Here is a 19,809-nt window from a genome sequence, read left to right as displayed (position 1 = left end):
CCAATCAGGCTGCACCGTTTTTTCCCCTCCCTCCTCTCTTCCCTCTGGTATGATCTTCTTCAGACCCCCGGATTTAATCATATTCTCCAAAACTCTGCTGCAGAGGGACCCTCAGCCCCTTCCACCCAGGCTGAGCACTGTACCATGGGCCAACACTGCCCTCCAGTGGGAGAGAGGTGGGCTGGCTGCCCACTCAGAAGTCAGCCTCCAGCGCTGTCAGCCCCTGCCAGCTTGCTATACCTTGCACTCCCCTTTCAGAGGCCAGGAGATGGATCACCCTGGGGGTGCCCCCTCCAGTCGTGGGGCAGGGAGGATGTGTCCCCTGAAGCAGCAAGCACAGCTGTAATGTCACCAATGAGTTAGGCCTGGCACTCCCAGGCTAGTGACTCACCAGAGCCCTATCCCACCTGTGCTGCTCCACTCCTGACCCCCTCCTGCTGCCAGGGAACTGGCCGAGTTGGCCCAGCGGGCCCGCTCCGCCTGAGCCAGTGTCCCAGCCAATGGCACACGGGAGAGGTACTATTGCAACTGCTTCCCCAGGGCCCATTTCCCACGTGCACCTCTCCAGCTTGGCCAGACCCCCGCCACCCACTGTGGGTTCTCCTGCTCATACCACGGCCTCAGCCCGATGCCCCCCCACCTGTGCCAAAGTCACACCTGACTCTCTTGCTTGAACCTAAGCTTTTGCCTTTGCAACAGGTCACCCATGTATCCCTGTGTGATCCCGGGAACTCGTGTTGGAGTGACGCACAACTGCCAGAGAGGCGCCAGGCCTGGGCTTGCCAACATGGAGAGACAGGAGCCGTTGCCGGTAATGCTGGGCCAGAGGAACTGATGTAATGGGAAAAGATGTCCCTGCTGCTGCAGGCAACTCCAGCAGCTGGTTTTCATAGCAGGTTTAATTGAGATGCCCAGGAATACCTGCCAGGGAGGGGAGAGTAACCCAGACCTTTTGGGACAGCGTTATGAGTACATTTCTAATTAACTGCCATCACCGTGCTGAGCGCGGTAGGCAATGCACAGCAATGGATGATCCCTGAGCTAACCAGAGACAGTCACTCTAGACTACAGGTAGTGGGACTGGAGTCTGTCGTTCTCACCTGCAGGACAGCCCAGCTCACACAGGCTTCCCATCACCAGTGAGATGAGTTTGACGGACTCAGCATCCACTCTGAGGGACCGTTGAAGAGCAAAGCCTCCTGAAGCGTGCTCCCAGGCCATCTCCAGGGCTAGAGAAATGGCCCAGCCTGGGGCTGAGCGGCACGGCAGCACAGGAAGTCCTTTCTCTCGCTCTCTCTCTTCTCCCCTCTCACTGCACATTCTTCTTCTTCAGGAACTTGAGGGCCACATTGTCATACTCGGTTTCCCCAACCCAATCTTCCCCTTGCGCACCAAGTGGGTGTTGGACTGGCACAGGCCTCTTGGGCACGGAGTAGTCATCCCGATTGGGGTTGTAGGGATACTCGTGACCCACTGGGTCCTCTGCAGTGGCCTGCAGTTTCCAGGCCTCACCCTTGACCTCCTCGGGCTCGTCATACACGCTGTGGGTGGGGGCAGACAGGCCCTCAGGCTCATCATAAATGTGCTCGGGCTTGGGATGAGTGGGTGGCTGGCTCCGCTTCCTCATGCCCGCTTCCTCTATGCTGTCATAGAGTGGGTATGGGGTCTGTGGCTCCTTCAGGCCGCAGAGGAAGCTGCCGAACTCCGAGCTCAGCAGGGACTTGGCGATGGTGTCGAAGGGCACAGCATAGTCAGACTCCACAGCCACTTTCCTCTGAGCCACTGCCTTCCTCACCTGGTCCAGGGTCTTGGCTCTGCCCTGCGGGTCCAGCCGTAGGGAGTCGTGTGGCTCCGCATAGGTCACCTCAGAGCCAGCAGGGGGGACGAAGCTGCTGGTGGGCTCCCCAGACAGCGGGTAGCTGTTGGTGGGCTTCACCAATTTGCCCTTGACTAGCTTGCCCTCCAAGCTGGACTCCAGGGAGAGGCACTTGGTGCTGGCTGTGTGGTGCAGCAGGGACCCTGCAGCTGAGCCCTTGTCTTCGCCATCCTTGGCCCGGCTCAGAGTCCTGCCAGAGACGGGAACCCTGAAGGCATCGTCAGCGGGGCTGGCCCACCGGAGCTCATCTGCCCCCAGGCCCCTCTGCACGTTGATAGCTGATTCAATGACATAGAAGATCTCATTGCCCTGTGTGGTCTCAAACTCAAAGTTTCCTTCTCCAGAGGCGCATCTTCGACCGGCTTCAAAGGAGAAGGTCACCTGGGAGGGTGCAAAGCCAAGCAGGGTCAGATTCCCAGTGCTGTGTGGGCACAGCAGTCCCCTCCGTATTAGGGATAATAACCTACTACAGCTGCCAACTAACACTCCTGGCCCTCCAGGGCGAAAAGCCAGTGCTATGGATCGGAAAGGCCGAGGGTCAAACGCAGCTGATGGTTCGTGCCAAGGGCCATTAAACCTACTCCCCACTCAGCACTCTTGAGGGTTTTCCCACCTCACTCTCTGACATGTTTGTTCCCAAGCTGCCTACCTTGATGTGACCTGGACAAGGCTGTCCTGACACAAAAGGGGGCCCAGTCTCCCTGCAGAGGTACTGGCTTGGGCAAGGAGGACATCACAGCCACTGTTCTCTGTAAGCTGAGTGCTTGGATGGCCCCCCAGGAGTGAGTCAGGCACTGCCCAGCTGACTAGCAGAGCACCCACAGATGGCAAGGTGGGTTTCTACTGCTGCTGCACATCCACACTTGCTTCAGTACACATAACAAAATTTATTCTGCACCTGGATGGAAAAAATTAGTTACTCCAGTCTCAGCCTCCTCCTGCAGGACAGTGCTCATGTATTATCTTGGAAAAGCTCACAAACTACCCCGGGGCAGCAGGGTGCTGGCTGGGGATTAGAGCTGGGGAGGGAAAGGGAAAGCAGAGCAGCTTCCAGCTCCAGGCAGGGGAGGCTGTAGAGAGCGGAGAAGGAGTGCTGCAGCCAGTGGCCCACGGGTGCCAGCTGACAGCTACCCTAGAGCCAGCCCTTTCGACAGGAGGATGTTTGACTTTTAAGACTCCCTGCTCAGTTTCCTGGTCCGATGGCACCTATCCCCGCCCTGCACCACCGCAGAGCTGCTCCCTCCCTCTGGGTCTGCAGTCACCTTATCCCGTCCAAATCTCCGCAGAAACTTGTAGGGCCAGGTGTACAGCACATCCCCTGTCATCAGGTCCTGCAGCTCCAGGGCCTCGTCCTCCGCTCGCAGGATGAAGCTGCCCCAGAGGCGACAGCGCTCGGAAGCCTCCGTGGCCCTGACCGTCACTCGGAACTCCCTGGTGGCCGCTGCTGCAAAGGAACGTGTGCTGGAGGTGACCCTGCTGGCCAGGCTGCAGCTCCCAGCCCTGTCACATGGCACCTCGTGAATTTTGCATGAAGATACAAGCTCCCTGGGTCTCCCTCACACTGGCAGCCCTGCTGCTGGGAGCCTGCCGAACAGCACGTACCCAGCAGTCCTGACACCTGCTAGTGTGACAGCGGTGAGGAGGAGGGCAGGCTGCTCAGTTACCACCAGGCCTGGCTGTCTCCTACATCACCAGCCCAGAGTTGGCCACGTTGCGCTGGTGCAGGCCCTGAGCCTGACAAGAGGGAACTGGAACAGCCCAGGTCCATACAGGCCAGTGGCACCAGCATATGATGATTAGACTGGGGATGACATCATGTGACACAGGTGCTGGCTCACCCTGGGGGCGGGGAGGGCTGGCAGGCCAGAGGCTGAGATTCTCCGGCTTTTGGGGGAGCTCAGAGACGTTAGCGAGGCGCCGCCTGGAGCTGTCCTCATGCCGAGGACAGCTTTGGGGCCACCTCCTCTGCCTCTTGCTCCACCTCAAAACGCTGCTAAAAGGCAAATGCTTTCCCCAGGGCGCACAGCAGGAGCGTCCCAGAAATGTCCCAGAGAGGGGACCCCCCGGCTCAAAGCCCCGGATTCCCCTTCAAGATCTTCCCCTGCCCTCACATCTGGACTCCCCCTCCCAGAGGCAGGCTCACGGGCGCACACAAACAAACACTCCTTCAGCCGGCCTCTCTCGAGCGCAAACCCACTTCCCCTTTTTCGAGCCAGCCAGGCTGAAGGTCACAAGGCACACGCCCTCGAGGCTGCTGGCAGCACAGCTGTGCCCCATGGCTGTGGGCTAGAAGCAACCCTGGCATTTCAGGGGCAGCTCAGCTGATAAGATGTGCCCTCCTCTGTTGCACATGGGAGGCTGGTAAAGGGAACAAGAGCTCAAGAGTGCATCTGTGAGGGGACGTGCCCTCAGGGGAGAAGAAGGCCTCCTAGCGCTCTGCTCTTCGATGCAACGCACAGGCCTGCCCCAGCTGCTTATTCACAATCCACCCACATGTGTAAATTCCCCTCTCTGCCCCCTGCTGCACCCTCCTTCCACAGCCCCTGGTGTGACACAGCTTTCCTCGAGATGAGCCCACCACATCCTTCCTGCTCCTGCTAGGGCTAGCGCAGCTCTGCGAGTGAGGGCAACAGATGCAAAGGCTCCCACTTCCATGCCGCTTCCCTCTCATCCTCAGCGCAGCTGCTGTAAGAGCCGTGAGGCCTCACCAAGGCCCTCGTGTCCCCCCCAGCTCTGCCATATCCCGTCTTCTGACCTGAGCAGGCCATGGAGCTGGGCCCTCCAAGGGCTGCACCTGGCCCTGCTCTCACTGAATGCTGCCGGTAGCCCCCATGGAGCCCATAGGAGCCAAACTGGCCCAAACTGCCCTCAGCTTCCTATCTATGTAGCGTGGCTGAAAGCACACAGGTGGGACGCTGCCCAAAAGCCCTCAGTGCTCTCAGGAGGGGTGTGGGTGATGCACTCCCTGGGTCAGTGCCCTGCGCTGTCCTGTGAGGACAGGGCGGCGGGTACAATGCACCAATACAATTCCGGCTCCAGGCAGGGGAGGCTGTAGAGAGCGGAGAAGGAGTGCTGCAGCCAGTGGCCCGCGGGTGCCAGCTGACAGCTACCCTAGAGCCAGCCCTTTCGACAGGAGGATGTTTGACTTTTAAGACTCCCTGCTCAGTTTCCTGGTCCGATGGCTCAGCAGGGGGCGCTCTCCCCTCGGCATTCATGCTGACTCCATTACCCCAGAGAGCTGCACGGTCTGTCTGGACCGCACTCCTGGGTTGAGCTGGGGATCTCTTACACAGGAGCAGGCCAACTGTCCCCAGCACTGTGCCCTCCTTCACAGGGGTGCCACCCGGGAACCCTTCCCTCACGCCCCAGGTCACCTTTGGCACTTGTGCAAATGGCTCCCCCAAGAGGCTGAGAGAGGAGAAGCAGACTCGGCCCCCATCGCTCAGAGGTACATAACCCCCCGGTTCAGAGCCCAAGAACGGAGGTGTTCTGACCAGTGTTCCCTGGAAGCTTAGCGCTTGAGCAGCCACCCCAGGGAGAGCCAGGTGCCACCCAGCTGATAAGCAAAGCGCCCTCAGCACCCGCAGCCAGCAGCCTGTGTTTCTATTGATGGTGCACATCCACACACGCCTTGGTGCACATAGCAAAATTTATTCCACCTGGATGGAAAAATTAGAGGGCACCCTGGTTCTAACCCACTATCCTGCCCAGAATATAGCTTGGTCAATTACTTCCTCCATCTCCCTATGTGCCCCCTGGTGTTTCAGGTGGATCTTGCTCCTACCTTCCTTCCTATCCTAATCTGCTGGGTGTGGCCTTGGTGCCTCTGTTTTCCAGCTCCCAGTTTCCACCATGGAGGAAGCAGCATTTCTTTGGTGATCAGTTTGCAATAAGCTTCGTGAGGAAAAATCCCAGCCATGGTATTTATCCTTATTCCAAGGCCTGCTCCCCACTAAGAATGCAGGTCAGCCTCTCCCCAGAGCCATGTTGACACCGTCAGCCTCCGAACATGACCACATCCCACCCCACCCCCTTGTTAAAGGGCCTCTGTAGCCAGAGACCTGTCCTGACAGCTGCACACAAAGGCAGGCAGCAAAGAAAAGAACTCTCCCTGCCCTGCCAATCCAGCAAGACCATCCCCACTTCCCTAGCACCCCACCTTACTCCAGGGTCGGCCCAGGGCAGGCCCGTCTCCTGCAGCACTTTGCCAAGCACTCTGTTGTAACCCAGAAAAATCTTCCTGTAGCTTCTCTGCTGCCTGTAATGTGCCTCCCTCTGGCCTTTTCATCAGCTGATAGCACTGCTGATCAGCACAGTCCGACTGCAGGGAAAGGCGAGTCCATTCTCCATGGCAGGCTGAATTGGAAAAGGGGTGGGTGTGGCATGGGGGCAGCAGGAGATACATACAACAGATACAGGGTGGAGATGAGACCAAGAGAGAAGTGGGGGCTGACTTAAGAGACTGGGTCAGAACCTCAGATTCACCCCGGATTTACACCAAGCAGGATGTGGCCCTTTGCGCTCAGTTCTCTGCCAATGTTGCTGTTTAATCCTGCAGACAAAAGTCTGTGTGTGTGTGTGTGTGTGTGAGAGAGAGAGAGAGTGACTGCATCTGCTCACACGTGTATGTGCATATGTGTTTGGTGCCTGGGCAAGAGAGTTGGTGCGTTTCCATGTGCGTTTGCATGTGAGGGTCCCCAGCTATGTACTTCTGGGTGATGAGGTGTGCAAATGGACAATTGTGTGCCTACCAGCGAGTGTGCCAGTTAGCAAGTGTGCTTGGTATGTCTGTTCTTCTGAGTTCAGCCTGTGAGTGAAGAGCAGTACCCCAGAGTGAGGGTGAAAGGCCGGGACTGAGCTCCTGGAGGATGAGACTCTGTTCATGCCCCACCTCCCTGAAAGGTCCCAGGGCTGTTGCTCAGGCTGCCTCTGACCTGGAGAGATTGCCCTTAGCAGGATGTTTGCAACAGGCCAATTTCTGCATGAGGATGGGTAAACTGGGCCAGGTGTGTGTCATGCTCCCCAGACACCTTCCTCATTGCAATCGCACAGAGGGAGACAGCGCCCCCTTCTGGCCCACTGCATTCCAACCCCTTCCCTCTGGAACACTGGGCCCTGCCCTCAGAGCATCCCTGAGCTCTTCCCAGTGCCGATTCAGTGGTGGCACACAAGGGGAAAGTGAGGCAGAGCGCAGTGACTGACCCGAGGTCACCCTGCATGGCAGCTGCTTGGCCAGAGCCTCAGTGTCCCTTCCACATGGCTGCTGGCTGTCTCCTTCTGCCACCCCACACTTCTCCCTGTCACTCATCTCACCACACCCAAAGGCACTAGCAGCTGCTCTACTCAGCAGGCGGGGTTGAGAGACGGTCCATGGGTGTTCTCGGGGCACCGTAGGAGTGGGATACTGGGTCACTCCTCAGCCGAGGTGTGAAAGGTGGGGTGTTCTCCCAGAAATGGTGCATGACTGATAAGAGCTCTCAGCGCTCTGGACAGCTGAGGGAAGACGGTTATCAGCACAAGGCAGAGCTCTGCCAAACCACCAAGCAGGAAGCACAATAGGGCTATTTCTGAAGCTGATTTTCCATTACATTTCTTGCAGAGAGCAGCGCCGGGCTGTTGTTGCAGCCAGGCTCAGATTCAAAATTAGCAACACAGCATACGTGGTGCCTGGGCTCAGGCGCCGAGTTCATCTTTAACTTAGCAGAGCAGTTCCTGGTCCAGGACTAGGATGGCCAGCAGCGTTCCTGCTAACTTTTTCCATCCATGAACAGAATAAATTTTGTTGTGTGCATCAAGGCATGTGCAGACATGCACCACCCATAGAAACACAGGCTGCCCACTGTGGGTGCTCTGCTTATCAGCTGGGTGGCTCCTGCATCTCTCCTGGGCAGCCGCCCAAACAAACACTCAGCTTACAGGGAACACTGGCTCCCAGGCACTCAGGCCCACCAAAGGGGGCAGTTGCCCCTGAGGCCCAATGTTTCCAGGGGGCCCAGAGCTCTGGCTACCACCACTACTCTGGGCGCAGCAGTGGCTGGACCTGCAGGCCCCTTTGAAGTTCCACAATAGTACTGCTCTGGCTGCATGCAGCTGTGAGGGCGTGGAGGGCCCAGTGCTGTGGTCCAGGCAGTGCTGAGGGCTGACTGCTCTTGGCCCCGCCCCTCCCAGGGCACGAAGCCAGGTCCCACTCCCACCTTGCCCTGGAGTTGGTGCCACTGAAGGTAACACAATAATAGTGAAGTGACTGGTGATCAGGGCCTCTCAGAGCTATCCATGATACTCCTGTCCTTCCTATTTGGGTCCAGTGCAGCACTGCAGTGAGCCAGCGATTGTGGGCCAGGAATCACACCTTCCCCATGTCTGTAGCTGCATTTCCTCTCTCAGGGCTCCGCCTTGCACACAAGCTTAGGCTCACCCTGGTAGCTAAGCCAGGGAAATTTCATGGCCTTGGAAAACTCCCTTTGCTCTCAAATTCCTGGCAGCTCCTCGCAGCTCCTGGCTGGAGTCCACCCACTGCATCCCGTACATGAGTGCAAGGTAAAGGTGCACCTCTGACTGTGTGCAACCAGGCTCCAGCGGGCAGAGAAGATGAAGCCAATGGGACCAGGCAGACTTAAACTAGATGAGGTTCTATCGCTGCGGCCTAGGAAGTGCCAGCAATCCCTGTGTTCAAAACAGCATGTGCTCAGGGGTCTCCAGCACCACACGGTTCAACCCCAGCCTACCTGGCCTGGGTTAACCCGGGACTGTGTTGATAGGTGTGGTGCCCAGGGTCCCGTCTGCTGGTCCCGGGCCCCTTGTGTCCTGGGGGATTCTGTTGCTGACTCCCTCACTTGGACCCACTCAGCTCTGCCCCAGCCCCCCAAGTCCCAGCCAGCTCCCATACCTATGCCTGGAGGTTTCACCCCCCAGCCCTGCATACAAGATCCCAGCTGCTGGTGATCCCCGTTCTGGTGGGGTGGGGTGGGGAGCAGACATGGATAAGTGGGGGGGGGTGTGCAGCTCAGCACCCTCACTCCAAAAACCATTCCAGCACCACTGACTGGGTTCTGGGAATCACACTATGGATTCTCTGAACATGTGGCTTGCCATGTAGACAAAATCCTGATGTCCTGCAACTATGTCGGCAACTGTTTCAGGTGCGTTCCTCGTTCACCAAAGGGCACTCGAACCCAGCGTCTGGCTGCAGGCTACTGACATCAAATGAATTCATGAACCCCCTAATGTTACAAGCAAAAGCTTGATGTCCAAGGGAAGTGCGGGAGGTAGGAGGGAGAAACCAGGTATGGGGACCCCAGAGGACAAGGGTCCCTCAAGAGACCAAACACATCATGAAGTGTGAGATTTGAGAAGCATTGTTACACAGGTTGAACCTCTAGTCTGGGGACTCTCTGGTCTGGCAGGACTATGCATGCTGCTGGACCAGAGAATCCCTGGATCAGAGAGCCCTGCTAGCTGGGAGTCCAGCAGCAGGGTGGCAGCAGCCAGGAGCGGGGCCAGTATGCCAACTGCTGGGAGACGAGCTGAGGGCCTGGCAGCCAGGGCTGGCAGCAGAGCAGACCCGGGACAAGGGAGCCCAATAGCTGGGAGTCAAGTGGCCCAGGAACAAGGAATCCAGAGCCCGGCCTGCAGCCAGGAAGGCAGCTGGACTGGTGGCCAGAAACAGCAGCAGAGCTGGGTCAGGGGCTTAGAGCCCAGTGGGGAGTCCAGCCAGGTCAGCTGCTGGACCCCCAGAAGAGCTTGGAGTCCATCAGCAGAGGGACCAGAATAGGCCTTCCCTAGTCCAGCAAACTCCCTCCTTTGGAACGGGTCAGGTCCCAAGAGTGCCAGACTAGGAGGTCCCACCTGGCCTAAGATGCCTCATTTTTGATTTGCTACTTTGTTAAGAGTCAGTGGCATGTTGGTAGTAAGATGAGTGAGGTCATTGCTGATCATCCCTGGATTGCTAGCAATGTTCCTTGTGCGGCCGCTCAGGAGAGATTCCAATGCTGCCCAGCTGCTTAGCACAGCACCCCCAGCTAGGTTTGGTGTTTCCTTTGGTGGTGCACATCTTCACATTAAAAATTTATTCCACAGATGGATGTCAAAAATCAGCACATGGCTGGAAAAGATTAGAGGAAACATTGATGGCTGGCAGGCCAGTTCTAGCCCAGGTTAGGTTGACTACTCAACAGACAGGAAGTTGTTACTCCTTGAAAGCTGGTCAGCAGTGGATTCTACTTAGAAATGGGACCTGGTGGGTTTAAAATGCAAAATGCACCAACATTTGCACCGGGGGAAGATTTGGATGCTGATAGCCTGGGAACTGAGAGATGAACATGGAAAAATTCAGTTGAATTTGCCTGTATGCAGAGGAGAGCAAGGAACAAAGGTGCATGCAACAGCCACACTGGGGCCGATGGCAAGAGATAATAGGCTTCAAGGGGCTGATCCAGAGCTCATAGAAATCAATAAGTGTCTTTCTATTGACTGCAGCGGGCTGTGAGTTAATGGCCCAGGCTCTGGGATATTCGGCTCTGGTAGGAGCTGGCAGGCAAATGAGAGGGTACGCCTCCTTTTGCAAAGAGGAAGGATGATCCTATGTCTCCCAGCAGCCCCAGCAAGAGCTGTCAAGAGGTCTGCAAGCACCCCGCAGAGCTTCGGGATCATGGCTGAGTCACACTCGGCTGTGGTTGTGTGTTCCCTCAGGGCAAGGTGTGATTACCCCATCGTCCCCATTGCCCCGTTCTCCCTCTTCCTCCCAGAAAGAAAGCAAACCACTTCACTCATGTTGTTGGGGGCTTCGCATCTGCTGTGCCCTGTCTTTGCCCCTGTGTGCCTGCTCAGCTTATCTGGCTGGCTTTCACCGCACTCTGTCTACCTACGACACACGCTTCCTCTGTGTACCCATCACCATGCACGTTGTACTATCAGGCTACCCAATCTCTCAATCTCTCTCACTATCTCACACACACACACACACACACGCACACACAGAACAGACAGATGCAGACTCCAGTGCCTGCTGACTCAGCACCTCCCACCAGCATTGAATGCCCTTCAGAAGCACATGCACACACCAAGCCAGAGCCTCTCGTTCCTGTCCTACCTTTGGCTGTGGAGCTGTACAGGGAGTTCTCCTCCATGGCAAGCGAGCCCAGGTGGCCGTCCTTCCCTGCTGCTGCCTTCTGCTCATCCCTGCTCCTCTGGAATCCCAAGGAAGAGCAGTGGGTGAGTGGGGGGCAGCACAGATCCAGCCATACCCATTTGGACCAGTGTGGTGTCTCTTCCCCACTGCTGAGATCCTGTTGCCATGGGAGGAACCACAGGGACTCCAGAGCTTGCCTGTAGGAGCCCCATGGGGATTCTGTGCAACACTTCAGCATAGGCCAAAGCTCAGTGCCAATGGGCAAAGCTGGGCCACCCATCCTGTCTGGCATCCTCCAACACCCAGCTCCAGGGAAGCCCTAACTCTTGGAGCCCCTGATCTCCCTGGGGCCCCCATTCCCCTAGAGCTGCCCCATCCTTCCAAGTCCTCCAACCCCTGAGTGCCCCCCCCATATCCCTGGCATCCCTAAGGATCTCCCCCCACACCCCCATCTCTCTCCACCACCACAGGGAGCACACTGCCCCTCTCACCGCAAAGGCCACCTCGCAGAGGGTGAGAATCCAAGTGGCTGCCTCGCTGCTGTCCGCTGCCAGCAGGTAGCGCTTTTCCGTGGTCTCCAGGATGAAGGGGATGGTCTCCTTGGGGCTGTCAGCATTCGCCTCAGCCACGTGCACACAGTTACTCAACTTGATGAGCTTCTTGCTACTCTCAGCCTTCTTGGGCTTCTCACTGGGAGGAGGCCCAGCTCCCTCGAAGAGCTCCAGGCGGGCGCAGGAGCAGGCACTCTCCCGGTACAACATCACCCAAAACTTCCTCCATTTCTGACCGGGGGTTGGGCGTGGGGGAGGGAAGCAAGGGGAACAGAAACAAGCGGGCATTAGTCAGCTCTGCCTTTGGGTTGATAGGCAGTTTCACTTCCTGCTCTTATGCGCTAGCCCAAGCCTACCATGTCTGGGCTGCAAATGGCCTCCTGGGGCAGCTGGTTTGTTTTAGATGTAACACTCCATCTTTTCCCTCATGTTCATGGCAAACCAGGGGTGTGTTTTCACACCAAGGCAGATCGAGAACCATGGACTATGTCCATGGCAAAAAGAGTTGTGTGACCCTGGATGACGTGCTCAATGTAAACCCTCGTCAGAAACAAGCCACAGGCAGTTTTTGTGAAATGCAGCTGTATGGTAGCATTCCTCTGTTTAAGATCCTCTAGCTACCTCAGAGTAAAAACTGCAGTGCCTTCTCTGCACTAGGGCTTCCAACGAGCTAGCCACCAAAGCAAACACCTCTCTTTTTTCAGAAAAGATGCGGGGCACATCTCAACCCTGGGAGTTGTTTTAAAAAGGAGCCTGTGGGTAACAATTTCAAAAGCCACCACAAGTCAATGGGTTTTGGGCTCCAAAGTCACTTAATTCCAGATCAGCAAAAGGCATTTAGACACTGAAGTCCCATTCTGTGCCTTAGTCGCTTCTGAAAATTTCCCCTCAAGTATTTAATTTTACTTGGCTCTTATAGATAACCCAGACAACCCACAAAGACACTGAGACTCAGAGTACAGTTTCATTGCTCAGAACAACACGTTTCCAGCTCCACTTATCAGACTTGGGTTTGTGTCTCTCACACTGCTATGCTAAAAATACCTACATAGATGTCACAGTTTGGGCTGTGAAGTTGGGGGTCAGGGGGAGGTGGGGGACGGGTGGCTAAAGAGACACCAAATGCTCCAAACCAAGCCACTACTTCAAAGCGCTGTCTCCTGTCTACAAAGCTGGTTTTCAGTACGACGGCAGAAACCTGGCAAGCCTAAATCTCTTGACCAGACTTGGGGGGCTGGCTCCAGTGAGTGGCTGCTAGCTGTGTAGATGTACGCTCAAAGCGCTGGTCTAAACAGGCACATGCTGGGCAAGAAACACCAATGTGAGTTTTCATTCAGACCTTTCGTTATATTGATGCTAGTCAAGTTAACTTGAAGGGCCAGAGACTCCACAAAGTAGGCTAGAGACTTTCCAGGTGCTCTTGATTTTACACAGAAGGCACGCAGCTGCCACAGGGATGTGCAGCAGGATAAAATCCTTAGATAGACAGATAGATAGATATGGTGTATGGGGATAGACAGATGGATGGATAGGTAGATAGATATGGTGTATGGGGATCGATGGATAGATATGGTGTATGCGGTTAGATAGATGGATGGATAGATAGATAGATAGATACGGTGTAGGGGGATAGATAGATAGATAGGTAGGTAGATAGATAGATAGATAGATATGGTGTATGGGGATAGATGGATGGATAGATAGATAGATAGATATGGTGTATGGGTATAGATAGATAGATAGATATGGTGTATGGGGATAGATGGATGGATAGATAGATCGATATGGTATATGAGGATCGATAGATGGATGGATGGATAGATAGATAGATATGGTGTATGGGGACAGATAGATGGATGGATAGATAGGTAGATAGCTCAAGCTGCAGCCATGGATCCCCAGCAGGGTCTGTGGTAGGCCCATGAGACATTTCATACGTGGAGAGTGGGGAATGCGAAGAGAGCTAGTGCGCACAAGCACACTCATACACCCAACTGGTTTCTCTCCATTCCTCCCTGCTGCACTGTGCAGAGGACGCCTGCAGGGCATGATGAGGAAACCCAAAGCACCCTGTGAGGTGTAGTTCTTTGGCCAGCTCCCTGCCTAGAGTGCTGGCCCTACAGCAAGGAAGTGACTACACTTCCCCACACACTCTTGGCTGCGAGCAACAGGAAAGGGAGGGGGACGACAGGGTAGCTCTGAGATCCTGGCACAGCACTTGCTGCATATGGAAACCAGCCAAAGTGGACTTGGATGAAGTGGAGGATGTATTTGCCCAGAAGTGTTACCTTATTTCCACTAGAGACCTCCCCAGGGTTACACTCAGATGTATTTTATTAAATGCCACTGTTGGATTAAAGGAAAAAGGGAAACGAGCTTGCAAGCACACACCCACCAGACATGCAGGTGAAGAGTGCATAGGGACAGTGGAGGAAGCCAAGGCATAGTGGGTCTAGTGTATGTGGGTGCAGTCATGAACGTGGGGTGGCGAGCTGATTGTCTGACCCTGTTGTCAGCTTGCTGTCTTGTCAGAGTGGTACGCAGGAACAGCCAGTACCATCCATACGCAGGAGAGCAAGGGGGGTGCAGGGCCAGGGCCCTGAGCCTCCTCCTGCCTCCCTAGTCAGTCGAGACTAATTCCTGCAGAGTGCTGATGGGAAATAAAACCCAACCCTACAGCTTTTCACTCAACTTTTTAAATGTTTCAGTCCATAGCTCTTGTTCTGTCCCGCTGCCACAGGACCAGGATGCTGTAAGACCATGAGTCACCAGCTAGCAGCAGATGAGACTTTGATCTTCTCTTGATGGGGCCTCTGTCCCTTTCTTGGGTGGGTCCTTTTGCAGCGATCAACTGCTATTATTCTCTGGCCATCACGGTGCTGCTGGCAAATGGTTGTCCAGACAGGCTGGCTTTGCAGACAGATTCCATTTTAAGCATGCACACATTCACACGAGGGACAGCTCACTTCAGAGAGAGCAATTTCTTTTACAAAGGAACAGCCAGGATTTCTTACAGACTTATGGTATCTATAAACAATTTCTTACTAACTTATCATACTTACTATCGATCGAGAAGCTGCTACAAAACAAAGCTTGCAGAAGGTTACAGACCTTAAAACCAGTGATGACTGAAAGTTACAGAATTTATATCTGCATTGTATTGGACTGAGCGGAAGCTTTACACAACAGGAAGTTCCCTAGAAGACGAGAGCTTTAAACTCTCCTTAAAGTGGAAACTATGAACATGTCTTAGACTCTGATGTGCATTTAGTGTCATTAAGAAAAGTTTGCTGCTATCTAAAACTTATTTCATTATTACTAGCCTATACAGAGCCCTAACTAAAAACTCTGAAGACAAAGACTGGTATATTTTGGGCTATTGTGTTTCTCTGACAATATTACAGCAAGATCTCAGAAGATAATGTCTATAAAACCTTTATTACTACATAAATGTTTAGTATGTTATCACAAAATCATTTTGCAAATCACTGTTTCCACTCTAATGTTTCATTAACCTCTCTTAATTTTTCATTAACCTCATTGCACGACTATTTTGAACTCCTTTATATTTAAAAACACTGCAGCCCACATTTACAAAAAAACCAGCCCTTCTCCTGGCCCTGAAATTCCTGTATATGGGCCTGTATTTTGTTTACTGTTGCCCATGCACAGGATTGCCAGATTCTGCTGGCTTCTACATAAAAAAACATAGATTTTTTTTCCTACTGGTATTACAAAAGTGACAGGACATAAGGCTGGGGCATGTGAAGGGAGGTGCGAGCTGATTGCATACGACATTGATCAGGAGATACGTGCTCCATCAGGATCCAATCAAAGAGCTGCTATGGTTCAATCAGCACGCCAGTGCGGTTATGGAGACTGCCCGAGCCCAGGAAACCATCTTGGTTCCAACAGTCTTGCTTGCCTCTGAGATGAAGGAGGGCCATTGTGTGGCCCACTCGCTAGCCTAGGCTGCCCATCACTGGATTACAGACAATGGCCCTGCAAGCATTGGTACCATTACACAGCTGTCTATGGGTACATACCGTTGCCAAGTTTGAACTGCTGCCAAGATAGCAGTTTTGCCATGCAAATGACCTCTGTGTGGCAGCGTACTCGCTCGGAGCCAAAGTGCATGAGCTAAAGATTCCTGAAACAAACTCTTCCCACTGACTCTAGTGGGCTTTGGATCAGGCCCTAAATTGTTTCAGATTCTGCATAAGTAGGCAGAGGACACTGCATCGGATTCTGAAGCTAGCTCGGCCCCCAGGACAGCTGGAGACTTCCTCCGTGCTACCAAATGAAAGTTGAGATTCCAGAGAAGTGAGCAGAAGGAAATAGGGTCCAGTTTGCCTCCTAATTCTGCACCAGCTGAAGCAGAGCCCCCACTTTACCTGCCTAGAGCCTGACTTTGCCAAGTACATGCTCCTAGAGTGGTGCCAAGAACAATGTGCAATGGGCATATGCCATGCACCAAACAGCTTCCCCATCTGCTTCACTGAACTCCCTCAGCGTTGCCGCAGGCTGTTTGCTTGGCTTAAACCTTCACGGGGAAATGTTGTGAAAGGGCCAGGACATGGTCACCTGACATCTGGCTTTCTTTGCTCAGGTGTGGTACACAACGCTCTTCTACCCTGGGCGGGGAAGGGAGGGCTGGCGGTTCTGTCTAGCACAGCCTTGCAGGCAGGGGCTCTTTTGCTGTGTGAGTGAAATGAGAGAGTGGCAGAAGCAGCAAAAGCTGGAAACTCATTCAGCTGGTTACCTGCTGGGAGGATCTGCTCTGCCCTGAGGCCTTCCTGCACTCACTGCTTTGCTAGCCAGGCTGTCGTATACAGATCGCACCTGTGCCATTGACATGTGAAGAAAGGGGTTACTACAGAATTCCATGAGTATAGCTCGCCCTGATGAATGGAACCTACTGCTCATCCACGAAACGGAAGCAATAGCCAGGCCACTCTGGCAGAGAAGTGCTGCCAGTTTGGGCTGGACATATTCCTGGACGCTTCATCACATGACATAATCTTTAATTAAAGTTTAATCTTTAGTTCCTGGAGACTCCAGGAGAGTACGACCATAAGAAAGGCCAGAACTGGGTCACAGCAAAGGTTCCTCTAGCCCAGTGTCCTGCCTTCTGCCAGTGGCCAAGGCCAGGTGCCCCAGAATGAATGAACCAGAAAACAATCAAGTGATCCATCCCTTGTCACCCATTGCCACCTTCTGACAAAGAGAGCCCAGAGACACTCACCCTGCCCCCACCACCGCCTAGCCTGGCTAGTAGCCACTGATGGGCCTAACTGCTCTGAATTTATCTAGTCCTTTTCTAACCCTGATAAAAGTCCAGGCTTGCACAACATCCTCTGGCGAGAAGTTTCACAGGCCCTACTGTGCGCTGTGCGAAGAAACACCTCCTTTACTGTTTTACACCTTCCTCTAACCCTTCCTTTTGTTTGTTTTAAACCTGCTGCCTTAATCATACCCCCTCCCAATTCGTCTCTTTTCCAGGCTGAGAAGTCCCAGTCTTATTAATCTATCCTCATACAGCAGCTGCTCCATGCCTGTAATCAGTTTCGTTGCTCTTTTCTGAACCATTTCCACTTCCAATATATCTTTTTCAACATGGGCCACCCACATCTGCACATGGGGTTCAAAATGTGGGCACACTGTGGATTTATATACAGGCAAGACGATATTTTCTGTCTTGAAAAACAACAAGAAGTCTTGTGGCTCCTGTGGCACCTCAGATGTATGCATGAAGCAGGTCTTTGCTCACAAAAGCTTGTGCTCTTAAATAGCTGTTAGTCTATAAGGTGCCACAGGGCTTCTTGTTGTTTTTGGAGATATAGACTAACTCAGCTACCTCTCTGCTAATTTTCTGTCTTGTTCGCTATCTCTTTCCTAATGATTCCCCATACTCTGTTTGCTTTTGGGACTGCTGCTTATGCATTGAGTGGATGTTTTCAGAAAGCTATCCACAATGATGTCAAGGTGTATTTCTTCAATGGCAACAGCTTATTTAGATCTCACCATTTTATATGTATGCTTGGGAATACGTGTTCCAGTGCGCGCTAGTATGTCCGAGGGGTAGTCATGTTAGTCTGCACTGCAAAAACAAGAAGTCCTATGTCACTTTATAGACCAACAGGTTTTTTGGAGTATAAGCTTTCGTGGGCAAACACCCACTTTGTCAAATGTGTATACACCAGCGCTGGTCTCTCCATGGATGTGCATGGGATGATCCCCTGACAGTTCAGCTTCCACAGGGCACAGCAAGCAGTGTTCTGGGGTCCAAACTCCTGCTTTGATTTGATTGCTGCAGTGCCAAAGGAACTCTTTAGGAGCTACATAAGCGCTGCTAGTAGGTGAAAGTTTAGGGTTACCGTATCGGAAGTTTCAAAAAAGAGGACACCCCTGAGGGGGAATGTAACTGGGTCAGTATCTACCAACTCACCCTATATTAATGTGCTATATATACATACACATACTTAAAAAGTTAGCTGTGCAGACTTCTGCTTTCAAGGGAGATGTTTGCAGCATGAGCCCAGCCTGGATCCTTGCAACCAGATCAATATGAGACCTGCTCAGAAACTTGGCAAGAAGTAGGCAAGCAACTAAAATGCTGCAAAGAAGCAGGGGCACAGAGCCGGGGAAGTAGTGGGGAGGGAGCTGGGGGTGTGAGCAGGGATGCGCAGCACAGGCACAGTCCTGTGACACTGACGAGCAGAACTGAGCTAAGGAAGCAGGCAGGAGCAAGTGCAAAACGCAGTGCATCAGGGCAGGGGAGCACCTGCTATCTCTGCAAAAAGAAACCGTGTTTTTCTTGTTTAAAGTCCAGCCCATGGGTATGCCAGGCACTGCCAGGCCACTGGCAAGCTGCCCGTGTCAGTGCCATATCAACAAATCCCCCCACACCCCGCACTCCGTCCAGCATTCCCTCAAAGCGGAGCACTTGGGGGCCTCCCAGCTGATTAACAGAGCACCAGCAGCATCCACACCCATGTGTTTCTAATCATGGTGCACATCTGCAAATGCTTTGGTGCCCATAACAAAATTTATTCTGTACATGGATGGGAAAAACTAGAGGGAACGCTGATCCCCAACCCCCTGCCCTCAGCACGCATAGATTGTCCCTGTCTCCGCAGTGTGAGCCTCAGGCCCTATCTGTGTGGAGCTGAGGGACAATGAAAGCAGAGACCTCAGCTTCTGCCTGCACCAGGGCACTCATCTGGAGCGATGTGACTCATTCCTGGGTCTCACAGGGCATGGTGAGAGCTTCTCGCATGTGGGAGGAAGATCTGGTGAGCTGCAAGTTGTGCCCAGCTAAGTCATCCAGGCAGCAGGAGAGGAGATGCTGGAGGGGGCACGTCGCAATGAGATGAACCGGGGTGAAGGACATCCACAACTTCCAGAGGTTGTGAATGAGGCAGAGAGTGCAAGGTGGGCATTTGTCTCCTGAGACAGAGGCAAACACATAGCGCATGTGAACCCCTAAGAAACCAGCCTGACCCTGTGACCGTACTGCCATTCCCAGCCTCGATATAGCACAGCGAGCGGGCCCCACGGGGGACGAGGGGCCTGCACTGCAAACTGTCCCACTTTGCAATGAGGCAAAATGATGACGTAGAGGCCAGAGCCCCACACGGAGGAAGCTCAGGGCCCAGGCCGGGCACAGAACTCCCCAGTTAAGGGCAGCCAGAGACTTCAGTAACTAAGCTCCACCGCCGGCAGACACACCAGTGTGGGTTCTTACCTTGCCGAAGGTCTGCTGCTGCTGGAGGTACAGTAACCCCTGCTTCACAACCCCTTCGTCCATCTTCTAGTAAGGGACATCCTCTCTCTCTGTCCCTCTACCACACATCCTTTCCTTTCCCTCCCCACCCCTTTATCTCTCTCGATCTTTCACGCCTCCTGCAGCTCCCCCATGCTCACATCCCTCCCTCAACTGGCTGACTCCCCACTTCTAGAGAAGGCTCCTCACCCTTCTGGTTAACTCCTTCCCTCCCCGGACGTCTGCCTGCTTCTGCCTTCGGGGCTGGGTTGACTCTCAAGTGCACTTCACAAGCATGTGACGTGTGGTTGGGTGTTTTTTCCTAAACATACATTTCACTCTTCAGCTTCCTGTAATTGACATCTTACCAAAAAGGGCAGACGCAGGCGCTGCTGCTCTGTGCTGGTGTGTCCACAGACTGCACAGTGACACTGGCGTACCTCCAGACAGTGCACACACACTGCACACTAACATACAGAGGCTGTGTGCA

At 53.8% G+C, this 19,809-nt stretch overlaps 1 protein-coding gene across 4 annotated transcripts; it reads right to left on the bottom strand.

The window, feature by feature from the left end:
• Positions 1-848: 848 nt before the first annotated feature.
• DOK2 (docking protein 2) lies at positions 849-19,569 on the bottom strand. Of its 4 annotated transcripts, none has more exons than XM_074981787.1 (5): positions 19,530-19,569; positions 11,495-11,785; positions 10,965-11,061; positions 3,139-3,320; positions 849-2,257 (listed from the first exon to the last, which is right to left on the bottom strand). In XM_074981787.1, the coding sequence occupies exons 2-5, from the start codon at positions 11,762-11,764 to the stop codon at positions 1,310-1,312; spliced, it is 1,497 nt and encodes a 498-aa protein (XP_074837888.1). In that variant the 5' UTR covers positions 11,765-11,785; positions 19,530-19,569; the 3' UTR covers positions 849-1,309. The 4 variants fall into 4 exon arrangements, with proteins under 4 accessions (XP_074837888.1, XP_074837885.1, XP_074837886.1 ...); XM_074981784.1 differs by lacking the exon at positions 19,530-19,569 and adding an exon at positions 19,302-19,392; XM_074981785.1 differs by lacking the exon at positions 19,530-19,569 and adding an exon at positions 19,302-19,392 and having other exon boundaries at positions 3,139-3,317.
• Between the last annotated feature and the right edge of the window lie 240 nt (positions 19,570-19,809).

This window comes from Carettochelys insculpta, chromosome 31 (genome assembly GCF_033958435.1).
Source record: "Carettochelys insculpta isolate YL-2023 chromosome 31, ASM3395843v1, whole genome shotgun sequence".
NCBI lineage: Eukaryota > Metazoa > Chordata > Testudines > Carettochelyidae > Carettochelys > Carettochelys insculpta.
The sequence above is the reverse complement of the archived record's forward strand: the minus strand, read 5'-3'. Positions and strand labels throughout refer to the sequence as shown.

Coding starts and splice junctions, on each gene's coding strand:
- DOK2 (XM_074981784.1), bottom strand. CDS start 19,364: ATGGACGAAGGGGTTGTGAAGCAGGGGTTACTGTACCTCCAGCAGCAG. Junction 11,786..19,301: donor AGCAGCAGACCTTCGGCAAG/GTAAGAACCCAC, acceptor ACCCCCGGTCAG/AAATGGAGGAAGTTTTGGGT. Junction 11,062..11,494: donor TCTGCGAGGTGGCCTTTGCG/GTGAGAGGGGCA, acceptor TTGGGATTCCAG/AGGAGCAGGGATGAGCAGAA.